The sequence below is a fragment of the Brachyhypopomus gauderio genome, chromosome 17 (genome assembly GCF_052324685.1).
Source record: "Brachyhypopomus gauderio isolate BG-103 chromosome 17, BGAUD_0.2, whole genome shotgun sequence".
In the NCBI taxonomy this organism is placed as follows: Eukaryota; Metazoa; Chordata; class Actinopteri; order Gymnotiformes; family Hypopomidae; genus Brachyhypopomus; species Brachyhypopomus gauderio.
This window is the reverse complement of record NC_135227.1, coordinates 3,930,949-3,944,667: the sequence shown is the minus strand read 5'-3', so window position 1 is coordinate 3,944,667 and position 13,719 is coordinate 3,930,949. Positions and strand designations below refer to the sequence as shown.

The following is a 13,719-nucleotide window of genomic DNA, read 5'->3' as shown; positions in this document are numbered from 1 at the left end:
ATCGATAAGATTAGTAGTTACTAAACAACTAGCCTACTTAACATATCGTTTCAAAATCATATTATAACCCATTGCGCTGCTGTAAATAGTTCTGTTTTAAAAGAACATGCCTCTGAAAAACTGGAAAAGTTTTGCCCTAAACTTGGTGTTGTTCTCCCTACTGTACTCAGTAGTTTCTATGTCGAACTAGCACTGGAGAAGTTTGTCACTGTAGCCTATTGCTGTCAAACTAAAGTGGCATTTCCAAATAAGCTTACATACATTTAGAAAAACAAATAACCTAGCTACGTTAGTTATTGTTTGCATTATTGAATATGTTGCAGAAAGATTCATGACAATATAGCTTTATTGATCATTCCAGAATGCTCTGCAGACACCCCCCTCAATGAAGGTCTACTGAAAGAGGCATTTAAATCACACACAACACCAAACATGAGAAAATCAAGAAAATGTTAATAAAACCAATACCCTTGAGTATTTAATGTTGAATATAACGCAGTTAGAAAACAATTGTAAATATGGTAAAACTGCAGTCAGCCAGCACATACCACACTAACATACTGTATAGTGATGTATAGTCATGTAGTCAGTTAGTCATGTAACAAAGTAAGGAACCTTTCGTTTATTTCAAACATTCAATTAAGAAAAGTGTCACCTGTAAATAAATACACATATATGCACAATAAAGTGTCCCTACTTTATGTATGTATGTAGGGATCCAAATACTTATTCTTTAATTACTACTCAAAAAAAGTCTTTAATGAAGTAAATCTCAATAATGGGTTTAGCAGACAACCTCAATAAAAATGCCAACAGCGTTTCATATCTTTATTTTATTCAGTTTCAATACTAACAATAAATTGCACACATGCTAAACAAACACGCATTTGAAAAATTATTCTCCAACGAGTGATCCATCCAACAAGGCCACAAACAGCCACTGAAAATAAATTAAATTCTCCTCTTTACAGCTTTAAGAGTGAAATCTCAGAGGGGTGACGGCAGCTCGGTCTCACACAAGACAGACCACAAACACCCAAACGTTGACGTGAAAGAGACGGCCTGGGTGAGAGCGAGGTCGGTTCCCAAACACCAAAGCATTGTGGGTATCAGCAGTACACCGACCAGTATATGAGGTTGAAAAAAATGTAGGATCCTGGGAAGATGAGGCGTGAGTACTTGTCGATGACGTGGGTGTTCTGGATAATGCTGAAGTGGCGGATGCCCTTCTTCTTGGTGGTGGTGGAGGCGTTGCTGACGGACAGGTGCACCACCATGTGCTCCTGCTTCTCCACCTCCTCCTCCACCACCGTGGGGGCCTCGGTGTAGCCGGCCAGGCTGTTGGCGTCGGCGTCGCTGTACATGCCGTCCAGGATCATGGTCCTCGTGTGCGACAGGCCACAGGAGCAGGGCAGAGACTTAAGCAGACAGGGGACACAACAAGGTCAGAGGTCACGGTGGTAACGGAGGGGGAAAAAGCTATATATTACAGTAAGGTCAACATTACAGCCAGCAGCTGTTAGCTGGATAATTTACTGAAGTTACTCACCACCATCATCTAATAATAATGCTGTTCCTTGTTTCACAGGTGTTTCACAAAACTTCTCTATTCTTACATGAAAAGCAGTTTTAGAACACTGCCGGTGGCCACGTGGCCAGGAATATAAATATATATATTTACAAATTTCAGATGAAATATGGAAAATGGTGTCTCAAAATGCTCAGTGGCTATCTTAATTCTAGACTAATACATCTATATATTCTAAACTGATACATATAATAATTCTAGACTAATACAGCACTAATGGATTATGTGGATATATGACACTAATCCAGATACAGGCCAAAAGTGACACAGGGCACTCTCAGTGAATGTGGCAATGTACTCAGATTAACAATGAAGTGTGTCATAGAAATTGGAGCATTAATTACTTTCAATACAGTTTGTCTGCCCACAATTATGTAATCTTGGCCTATTCTAAGAAAACTGCTCCTTGTCCTTGGGCTATTCCCAGTACTGAGTAAAAATTGGTCAATATATGCCTCCTTCATGCTAACACAGAGTGTGTGTATGTGTGTGTGTGTGTGTGTGTGTCTATATATATATATATATATATATATATATATATATATATATATATATATATATATATATATATATATATATATACACATCATCATGCTCCTGGATGTAGCAACCAACTACACCCACCTCCTTCATTGTCTCCTGACTTCTAACATCTTTCACCTGTTATTACCATTTAGCTGCCTTATTCCCAGTACTGAGTAAAAATTGGTCAATATATGCCTCCTTCATGCTAACACAGAGTGTGTGTATGTGTGTGTGTGTGTGTGTGTGTCTATATATATATATATATATATATATATATATATATATATATATATATATATATATATATATATATATATACACATCATCATGCTCCTGGATGTAGCAACCAACTACACCCACCTCCTTCATTGTCTCCTGACTTCTAACATCTTTCACCTGTTATTACCATTTAGCTGCCTTATTTAATCTCTTCTCCTCTGCTTCTTCAAAGGGAATTATTGTGTCTCCCTAAGCTGAGCACGCTGAGCGGGTTTGTGTCTACCCGTCTCTCCGGTGGTTTTGATCTCCTTTTGCCTTTGTAACCACCATTTTGCCTGCCATATTGTACCTTTGCTCTCTGGTTCTGGTTTCTTGAGCTGCGTCTGTCTTTGGCGCTGCTCTTTGGACTGACGCTTTCTGTTTGAAATAAGGAAACGCTGACGCCTAGTGCAAGGTCCTCCTCTACAGTGTGCACAGTGTGCTTTGATTTGATATTATAGCCAGTACTGGCATTCCATATGTATTTATATGCTCTCTCTCTCTCTCCCTCTCTCTTTCTCTCTCTCTCTATCTTTTTCTCTCTCCCTCTCACCCACTCTTTCTCTCTCTCTCTCTCTCTCTCCCTCTCTCTTTCTGTCTCTCCCTCTCACTCACTCTTTCTCTCACTCTATATATATATATAATGCAAAAAGGACACACAAAAAAGTACTAAAAGTAATAAGGGAAGGAGGGGGTGTTTTATTTGATTTTATTAGCCATTACCTGCGATCTGACTCTGTCCCGCAGTTTGCGCTCTCTCCTGTCCTGCACTGTAGAAAGGTAGTTCACCGCCGCGTACTCCAGCACAGAAAGGAAGACGAACACGAAGCTGACCCACAGGTAAATGTCCACGGCTTTGATGTAGGACACCCGCGGCATAGAGGCGTTCACTCCCGTGATGATGGTGGACATGGTGAGCACGGTGGTGATGCCTGTGTGATGACGTCAACACACGCAGTTAACATAACGGCAGAGCCACCCCCCCTCCCGCCCGCTATCGTTACCCAGCGCCCGAGACCTCACCCAGGGAGACTCTGGCTGGCACGGCCCTGCGGTCGATCCAGAAGGAGACCCAGGAGAGCATGACCATGAGCGTGGCGGGGAAGTAGGTCTGCAGCAGGAAGAAGAAGATGTGTCTCCGCAGGGTGAAGTTGATGTACAGACGGTTGTACCAGCCTAAGGAGACGCAGCAAACGCACGGATTCAGAGCACCTCGGACATCTGCCCCAAAACCCTGGAGAAAACCTCCATGGTCGCTACAGAACATGGGCTCCAGTGATCGGGTCGCTACGGAACATGGGCTCCAGTGATCGGGTCGCTACGGAACATGGGCTCCAGTGATCGGGTCGCTACGGAACATGGGCTCCAGTGATCGGGTCGCTACGGAACATGGGCTCCAGTGTACCTGTGCTGCTGTAGAAGGCCAGCCGCGAGGTAGTGTGAAACTTCTGGATGAGGAACTGTGAGAGGGATATCCGCTCGTCCGTGCTCAGAGACTCATCTCCGTTCTTCCAGTACAGCATCAGATCTTCATCCGTGTAAGCATCTGAGGGGCGGGAACGTAAAGACTGATGTAATCACCAGATCCATCATCAAATTTGCAGCAAATTGTTGTTAACCCTCCCAATCTGATATTTAAAGTGACTGATCCAAAGAGAGCAGCTAATTTGTGCATGCTCTGTAAAATCCACATGCACATAAAGCTAATTATACATAAGCAGAGGTAAATAATGCACACAGAGACTACTGGACTACTGTGACACGGTCCTTATCAGAACCGTATGCTTTATCTTATGAATGCCTCTTGGGCAGCACAGTGAGAACACAGAGCTTACAGCTTTCCAGCTCTAGAGAACAGGTCTGGGTGTCCAAAGGAAAGCGACTGAGGTCCATGTTGCAGGCAGCAGTAACCGTCACCCTGAGTTACAGGAACACAACACACACCAGAGAGGTCGAAGGTAACTCTTCAAACCAAGATAATCCCTGCACATTCAAGGAGCAGTCGGACGCAACTGATGCAAAAGGATGCAATCAAAGGTAAAGTGTGAGTAAAATGGCAAAAAAAAAAATGCTCTGCTCATGTATTATTCATCCAGCTGCAACCACTCTCTGTTATTTTTCTGATCTGCTCTCTGGGAAAAGCTGTAAGCCCGTGCCATGGGCCGCAACGTCCACCTTTTACTCGCAGCTAAATATAGGCCGGGACCATCAATAATGACAATCTCCCCGCAGCTAGCACAAGCGCTGTGGAATCTGACTTTGAACCTGGTGCTATCCTTCAGCTCCACCCTGCACCCAGGTAGACTGGCCTAATTCTTCACACACATCACCATAGACACGGAGGGGAAAAATACACACTGGGAACCAGCAGTGGAATTCTAATTTTAAAGCTACAGTAGTATGTAAATGTAATAGGGACCCAGTGCTGCAGGACATACCTCGCCTTTTCACAGGACAAAGATTACCAGAGCGATCTTTAAAGCAATGCTAGAGCTGCGTAATAATTTACAAATGGCTTTCCTAAACGCCCCGAATGAACGCTCAGATCCCCTATATGTGGTTTAAAAGTTCTCTCAGGTAGTTTTAGCGCATAAGTTCATAGTGGATATTGGAACTATGGTTCAACCTTCATGTTGTTGTCACCTTTCCTACAGTTAGTACACCATAGCACACCAATCAAAATATCACATTTACTTTGCTATCCTTACAAAACCAGTTAATATATTTAACTGGTTTCATTGCATGCAGGATTCCTTTCATTCTTAATTTACTAATGACATTTCAACATAGTTAACAGAGCAGATATTGACATGCATTTTCATGACATGATAAGTACCTCACTAAAATCAGAGCCTTTTCCCCCCTCACCTTAGGCTGTAGAGAACATGGCCATCCGGGTATACTCTCAGCATGATGTTGTCCGTGGTCGTGTCATGGATGAAGGACCTCTTAGAGTGCACAAAAAAGACGTCAGGCACCCAGATCTTCTTCACCAGGCGGCCGTCGAACGTCATGCTCTTGTTCGTGGTGCTGGCAAAAGACAAGCGCTCGTCCTTCCAGTAGTGTCTAAGGTACAAGGTCATGGTGAAGTCCTACACAACGACAGCAGAAGGCTTTAACACGTCAGAATGTCACCACACACCACAGCACACACCATCCGTATTGACAATGAAGGCATGGAGCATTAATGACATGGCATTAAAGATAAATTAACGATCATCATATGTCATCGTTTTATAGACTCTTATACAGTAGGTGCTTGGCCAGGCAGTGAATGCAACTCTTCATCCTCCACACGAATGCTATTCTAAATCCCTAAAGCAGGTTGTGACCCCTATTCTTCCAGCGTGTTATGTAACCATAAACATTTGCAGTTTGCTGTAATTATGTGGAGGGAAAGGCCCTTAGTCTTTCTGTCACATCACACAGAGTTTTCATCCACACGAAATCCAATAAGGATGAAAAATGCATATAGGTTACATGGCTGTCGTATATCATTATTGTTTGTGAGAAACAGCATAGTCAAACTCAAGCGTACACCCTCACCAAGCCCTCACCAAGGACTCAGAGTCTGCTCTCAAACATCTGCTGGGTCGCCCTATATGCTGCATAATCCAATCAACCAGCAAGGCAACAAGCAACAGAATCTCCAATGTGATCATAAGAAAATTAAACATCTTAAATTTAACATTGGGATATGTTTCATATTCACAAAGGACGTCTGGGTGCTTTTCAGATTGAGTTTTGCAATGTAAAACATAAGTGTGTGGCTGAACCTACCATGTCTACTTCTGAAATACTGTCCAAGCTTTCAACTTGCACATCAACCCCAACCGGAATAGCAGGACCTTTGATAAACGATAAACAAAACATCCAGTCGGCTAGAATTCACTTTCAGTGCTGTTACAACATTGTTGTTATTGATCGAAATTAATATTGTATCACTTCCTAAAAAAATATAGTGTAATATATAATTTAAAAGTGTATGTGTGTGTGTGTGGGTTCATGTGTCTAATTTAGGCCACTGACCGTGGCCACAATTGGCCATAATTAGCAGGATGCACATTAAAAGAGCGTTCATATTAGAATCTAGATCTGTGCCTTTTCAGATCTCGACACACTCTGCTTCCATTGCCATCTGAGGGTCTCTGAGCTGTGCGGCTTCTCCAGGGAACAGCCTAGTTCACTGATCACCCATCTGGAACCACACCTTTGATATCTCACCCTGTATCTCTCTGGGTGGGCACTCGATAGCACACAGAAGCACCTGCCCTCTCTGGGATTAGATAGACAGCGCTGTCAGTCAAAAGCTCAATCTCTGTGGTTAAATGCTGTGCGTTAACATGTGCATATGGACACGGATGATGAAGGAATCCTGGAAAGACGAGATTTTCAAAATATCACCCTGAATCTGACATAATCTGACCAGATTATTGAAGATGGTAAATGGCAGATTAAACTCAGTGCTCACAAAGATACTGCAACAAACAGGTCCTTGCTAGGCATGATTACTCACCATCTAACAAGCAGTTACCACTTATGAGAAGAAAGGACTATTATCAATTAAATTATTTTGGATAGTCACAACTGAGACAGCAGTAATTTCTGCCATCCATTACCCAGCAATTAAGTCAAAGTCGGATATGAAGCCCTTGATTTTATGGAGATGAGTTATGTAATCTTGCAATTAATTTGCGGAGCATGAGAGAGAAGCAGGAGACTGTTACCCTCATACAAACCACTCAATTTGCATGTCATGTGCCTCCGAGGCTTGATATTAGAGCAATGAATCTGAAGAGAAGCACAAATCCTAGGTGAAATTGATGACCACAAAATAATCCACCCTCTGGTTTTAGGCTGTGTGTAAAACCATCTGAGTGACCTTGAATGGATAAAAACTGACCTTATTTTTAAGGACCTTTTTTTATTTATGATAATGGCTCATGTGAATATCCTGACTCATCAAAACACCCACAGAACACCGATTAGGAATATCTAAGGTTACACAGGAGTCTCACAGCAATAGATGTACTAAAATGTATTAAATATGTACTCAAAATGTAACATAAAGGCTAGAATTCTCATTTGCACATTTCAGCCCTCTGACAATTTGTAATTGTGAAAATGGCAAATATTCACAACTTGTAAGACATTATCTAGACATCTTTAACGTGGGGATGGAGTGATGTTGCAGTGCCTCACGTTGAGTGGATACACACAGAGTCCCACCAGACAGGGGTTTCAATGGAGACAGAGTGACACTAGTACTAATTTATTCACTCTTTGGTCTGTCCACGCAGGAGCATGTAAACAACAACAGGAGCAAAAGAAAAAAAATATTTAGAGTAAATGGATAGACATAAGCAATTCATTGGTTTGAATAGTTTGTCTGACAATACAAGTCAACAGGCTTCCTGGCTGGATTCCTGACAGCGAAATGTTATACCTTTCTAGCAGTTAACAAAGCCAATATTAATACTATTATTATTTTAGGACTGCAGAAAAAACACTTTATATATCAACTTTATGATCTATCTAGTGATGTCCACAACTCCTGCATGCATAATGCACGGAATCATGAAATCCATAGCACGATGACATGATCTATAAAGAAAAGGCAATACTCAACCTATACATTAAATAATCCAGACGCTCCTCTTTTGCAGGATTAGCCAAAAGCTTAATGCACCACTGGTTATCTGTCTGGGGATTATGTGTGCGCTGTAGTCCAACTACAACAAATGCTTTCTGATATAAAAAGCCCAACTCTTGTTGAGCGTGACGCTTTATACCTCGGCTACTCTAATGAGCGGCAGTCAAAGCACAAAAAAGAGACTTTGAGAGACGGTAGGTGTTGCCTCTTCTAGAGAAGGGGCTTAGAAACACTTTAACTGTCTTCTGAAATCAGGCTGGTGAAAAGCAGAAGTCAGAGGATGCCATCATATTGTGAGGTCTGTGAATTCATCGACAGGCTGAATTTTGTATGAATGTGTGCCAACTATTTTAATCCCTTTCTGTATGGCCTGCAGCCGAAGGTGTGTGCCATGTCACCGTACGCACAACAGCATCTACACAAGGAACTGTCATTAGTTATATATTCTGAGCAGAAAAACAAAATTGGAAAAAGAGTATTTTTATCTCTACGCATGCACACAGATAAAAATACTCTTTTCCGCCTTTGAAAAGTGCCGGGGAGTTTTAAAAAGCCACTAGAGCTGACTGAATTAGGGGAGGAACTATAGATGTTTGTCAGCACTGGAGGCACCAATCTTTAAATCTCAAAGTTAGACCCAGAACACATTTCCGTTTGTTCCCTGTGTGCAGTATTCCAGTGCTGCTGTTGTAAGGTTTAACGAGTCAGAACTGTCAAACCGCATAGACCATTAGCATACAAAACACCAAAAGCCATATCATATATAATATATATAATAATTTATCATCAAAGCTGGATACTGAGAAAAGCTACTGAAGCTAACCAGCACTGGGAGTGATCCTCACATTAAGGTCCTTAATTGATCTCAGGAGATGACTGGTACGAGAACTATGGCATGGTTGTCATAGAAACTCTGAAGTGAAAAGACTTCAGTCAAAGTCTAGTGTCTTTGCTACCTTGAAATGTAAAAAATCACATCATTGAACATGTGCTGTGTTTTTGTGAAGCACGATATTCAAAGATGTTAAACCAATCACTGAGTATGTTCATCTATACCCTGAGCATAGGTCTTCATTCAATTCTTTCTGCAGTTATTTAAGTCGTTTTCACATTTCTCATAAGTATTAGATAAATTCTGGGTAATTATTTATTTGAGTAAACAAGGTCATATTCAGAAGTGTTCCTTCAGTTATTTCATGATGCCATTTTATATCATTTCAAAAATACTAAAACATGTTGATGCCCTCCTCAGTAGACCCTTCTGAGAGGGGTGTGTTTTTCTGACAGGTTTCTGATCCTGTAATTACACAGTGTAAAAGGGGATAAAGTTCAAACACGACACCAGTGGAGCAGTTCTGCGCCTGATAAATAATGATCTCACCTCCAAAAGCTGGTCGCATGGTGAAGTCGTGGTCCTCCACCCTCAGCAGGTGTTCTGTCTTCAGCTTTCTGGACTTAGTTACATCTGGGGGTTTCTTCATCAGAGAGCTGGAAAAGTGCAAAATAGGCTTTAATCTGGGATCTCTTGGTTTTAATCTACGATTTTAGACTGATTTTAATGTGTAAAACAAATTTTTGATTGGACTCCAAAACGTGCTTGATTCTGTAGTTCCATGTCATAGGCTATGTCTAATGAGCACTTTAATACACTATACTGTACTTACTATAGCAGCCCGTACAATACAATAATATTAAAACATACTTGGAATATTGAGTAAAATTATAGGTTATATAATTTATTTCCTTAGCTGGTTATTTTACAGCAAGTTACTGACCAGTGAATGATCTTTATTGTGATTCTGATTTTCCCACTGACATTTCGATTTACCATTATTTAGATCAAATTTAATACAACATAAATAAACACAACATAAAATAAAAAGATTTTTGCCTCAAATAACTTATTTTCACGTACGATTTTATTATTTGTCCGATGCTGCAGCCTGCAGTAGGTTACTCATGCATGCGAACAGCTTTACACCGCATTACTGCACAGACGTGCACGTGTGCCTCCCCAGCTAGTGATTGCTGACGGACGGACGAAACGTTCCCGGTGCACGTGGCTATATCACGGTGGGTGACGAGCAGCGGGCACGTGTGGCCTTCACAGTCAGTGTCTGCTGTCTGACTCATTGCAACTGTGACCTAGCCTTTGACCTCATTAAGGGAGAAGTCACACGAAAAGACAGCAGGGCTTAAGGGTTCATTACAGTATACTGATGGACACATTCGGGTCATTCCTGTTTTATTCTAATGCCTTAGAATTGTGCTTTCTCAACTGCATCCTAACTTCATCACCATCTTTAGCTGCACGCTCTGTTGTCGCCGTCATTGTCGTCACCATCATCCTCATCCTCATACCGATCTCCATCCTCGCACCTTCGACATTACCACCACTGCCACGATACACTGGTAACTTTATTGCAGCTCAACTCAGCACCACCGACATCACTTTCATCAACTCCACCATATTCACACCACCAGCACAAAAGCTGTGGTCACAGCTGTTAAATTCTATTTCGATGTTTCAGAATTACATTTATATATTTTAACTATCATTATATTTGAACTATTCCTGTTGTGCAGCATCTTAATCGCCATAATAATGCACAAACGTCATTATAATATGCACAAACGTGATCGTTATCAGGAGTAATTTCCAATACTATTCCAAAAAGATATAGGAGTTATGGTTAATTCAACGTGAGCTCATTTCCGAGTGTGAGCTTCTTCACTAAGTGACCACCATGGCGACATCACTTTTAATTCACTCACAATGAAAAAGGCAATTAAACCACTCACGTCCCGTGTTTTTCGGTCTCCACGGACCTCGTCCACCTTTTCTCTCGTGCACGATGCTTCCTGCATTCGTTGACAGGCAGCAGACATATAACTAAAATCACCAAGTGTCTAAAATAAGGCATCACGAGTGTAACCCCAAAAGCCAAATAAATCCACAGGTGTATTCTGAAAGCCGATTTAATCCATGTGTGCACTGACTAGTTAAAGGCAGCATCGTTCCATTCGGGGCGCTGTAAAAGGTGCACCTTGCTTTGCTAGAAGAACCCCATCCACCTGTGGTTTAAATATCACCGCTAAATATACAGTCTGCGCTCAGCCTCGTCTCCTGTATGTCATTGGTTATGGGCTGCGCAGCTGCAAGGAGGCGCTCAAACCGCGTACACCATGTCGTAAGCACAAAGAATCAGGAAGGCTCTCTGTATGATTTGTAGTTGGGGAAAAAAAAGGATTAAGAAGACACAAGTTGTTGCGTTTTGGAGCCTGTTATTGTTATCCTGTCTGTTCTACCCCTCTTCAACAAAAAGACTACTCAAACATACACTGAATAGATTTACAGCCTACATTACAACAGAGTTCAAAAGTGTCTCCACGAAGCTCTGTTATTTTGCTTCATGAACTAATTGTGCTCAGCTGGTTTTCACTATTCAAGAATATATGTTTTATAAAGTTTTTATCTGGCTGAGAAATCCTCATTTGAAGTTGAATTATATCAGACATCAGATATAAATCATTATAAATCATCTATTTTATACATGTATCGAATTATTATGATCATGCCCATGTGACTCGTTTTTAAAACGTATTAATATATGATGTTAATTGCTGTCACCTATTACTGACTCCCATGTAACATTGAATATGTCTGTTTTTGTATATGCTGTTCCCAGTACTGTTTTAACAGTGAAGGACATTGCATCTCACATCTGAAAAATATTTTGCAGACTGCTTACAAAATGACAAATCACTGCTGAAAAACAGGAACCTGCCTCTTCAGTCCTTAGCTGTAGACATGTACAGTACACTCTAGTGCGTTTAATACCATACACAGGAAAGACAACTCTCCTGCTAAACTGCACATTGTGTGTGATCTCTGGCCTTTTGCATACCCAGAGGGCGACCAATATCTCGATGTCCAGAGGTGAAATCTTCACAGAAAGATGAGATGTTAACAAAGCATTTGGGATGCTCTGGGTGCCGCGGGTCCGGGGGGGGGCTTTGCCTCGATTCATATCAGATGGCACATGGTTTTGTTGCCCTCCCCCTCCCTCGCACGCCCACACGGCCCCAGCTGCAGCTCTGCAGAAGCTGAAACTCAGCTTATCTGGGATTTCGCAGCAAATCAGCACGGGCCACGCCCAAGCAACCGGCCCATGACTACTGCAGAGCTGGAGTGTCGCCAGCATCTCTGAAGGATCTGTTATGTAAACGTTAGCCCCACGAAATCAGGAGGATAAATCTGACCACTTTGTTGAGGTGCCCGAGCGTGCATGAACACTTTTGCGCAGCTTTATTGCAAATGGTAATGAAGGTCAAAGCTATCTCTAAAACGTTAGGAATATTATACAAACATTAAAAAAAATACAGTGCCCATGTTTCATTTGTTTTTAATTTAACTGATGTCATGTAAGAGGCTTGATAGTCCCAAAGAGGCTTTGTGCTTACACCGTATCTACAAGACTGTGGCGCTGAACGCGGATATGAGATGCCACACTAGCTCACCGGATGAATGACAGTGACCATGATCACGGACACTCTAATAGACTGCCTCAGAGAGAGTCCTTGAGCTTCTGAAGTGCTGTGCAGAGCCACAAGGCTTGAATCTTATGTTGTGCTTAATTCACACAGGAACTGCGGTGGACCGCCAAGAGAACCGACACCCCGGGTCAAGAGATTCAGAAACATTCATTCTTAATATTTAACTCAGTTTCTTATTATTGAGTAGAAGAAGAATTCTTATGGAAGTTGCACTTAGGAAGTGGTAGTTAAACCAGTAATCAAGTCCCATAGTTAAACGCTATTTATTTGTTAGCATGAGTGACATAGTCAATTACAGACAAGCTCAGAAGGAACAGGAATGTAAATCGATGGTCTAGTCATGAAGGACTTATTTTAGTATACAAATGGAAATCTAAATTATTAATCTTACCAGCATGATCATTACAAAGAAATTACCCCTCACCCACCCAAAATGTTACAAATGTATTGGAGCAATGTCCATGATTCCTGAAAGTGAAAATAGCAGATTAAAACATTAAGCTATTTATGCAATCCTAAAAGTAAGACACCTGTAAACAAATGACAAAAACAAACGAAAGACTAACCATGTCTGGTTTATACACTCACAGGTCACTTTGTTAGATACACCTTGCTAGTACCGGGTTGGACCTTTTGCCTTCAGAACTAACTTAATCCTTCATGGCATAGATTTAACAAGGTACAGGAAACATTCCTCAGAAAGTCTGGTCCATATTGACATGATAGCATCTCAAAGTTGTCGGCTGCACAAACTTGTCGGCTGCACATCCATGATGTGAATCTCCCGTTCCACCACATCCCAAAGGTGCTCTATTGAATTGAGATCTGGTGACTGTGGAGGCCATTCGAGCACCTTGAACTCATTGTCGTGTTCAAGAAACCAGTCTGACATGATTTGCGCTTTATGACATGGCGCATTATCCTGCTGGAAGTAGCCATCAGAAGATGGGTCCACTGTGGTCATAAAAATATGGACATGGTCAACAACAATACTCAAGTATGCTGTGGGTGTTGACACGATATTGGTACTAATGGGCCCAAAGTGTTCCAGGAAAATAACCCCCACACCATTGCACCACCATCACCAGCCTGAACCGTTGAAGACTGTTGAACAAGGCAGGATGGATCCATGCTTTCA

The 13,719-nt window shown here is 41.6% G+C and overlaps 1 protein-coding gene and 1 long non-coding RNA gene across 3 annotated transcripts; one reads left to right on the top strand and one right to left on the bottom strand.

The window, feature by feature from the left end:
- Window positions 1-386: 386 nt before the first annotated feature.
- Window positions 387-11,181, bottom strand: gabrr2a (gamma-aminobutyric acid type A receptor subunit rho2a). 2 transcript variants are annotated; one of them, XM_076978260.1, is made up of 9 exons: window positions 10,827-11,181; window positions 9,406-9,512; window positions 6,152-6,219; window positions 5,240-5,463; window positions 4,207-4,289; window positions 3,777-3,917; window positions 3,395-3,482; window positions 3,095-3,303; window positions 387-1,418 (listed from the first exon to the last, which is right to left on the bottom strand). In XM_076978260.1, the coding sequence occupies exons 1-9, from the start codon at window positions 10,946-10,948 to the stop codon at window positions 988-990; spliced, it is 1,473 nt and encodes a 490-aa protein (XP_076834375.1). In that variant the 5' UTR covers window positions 10,949-11,181; the 3' UTR covers window positions 387-987. The 2 variants fall into 2 exon arrangements, with proteins under 2 accessions (XP_076834375.1, XP_076834376.1); XM_076978261.1 differs by having other exon boundaries at window positions 3,395-3,547; window positions 10,827-11,177.
- On the top strand, window positions 3,778-5,523 carry LOC143480518 (uncharacterized). Its single transcript, XR_013121843.1, has 3 exons — window positions 3,778-4,408; window positions 4,514-4,670; window positions 5,245-5,523. It is a non-coding gene; the product is annotated as an uncharacterized LOC143480518 (long non-coding RNA).
- Window positions 11,182-13,719: the final 2,538 nt, after the last annotated feature.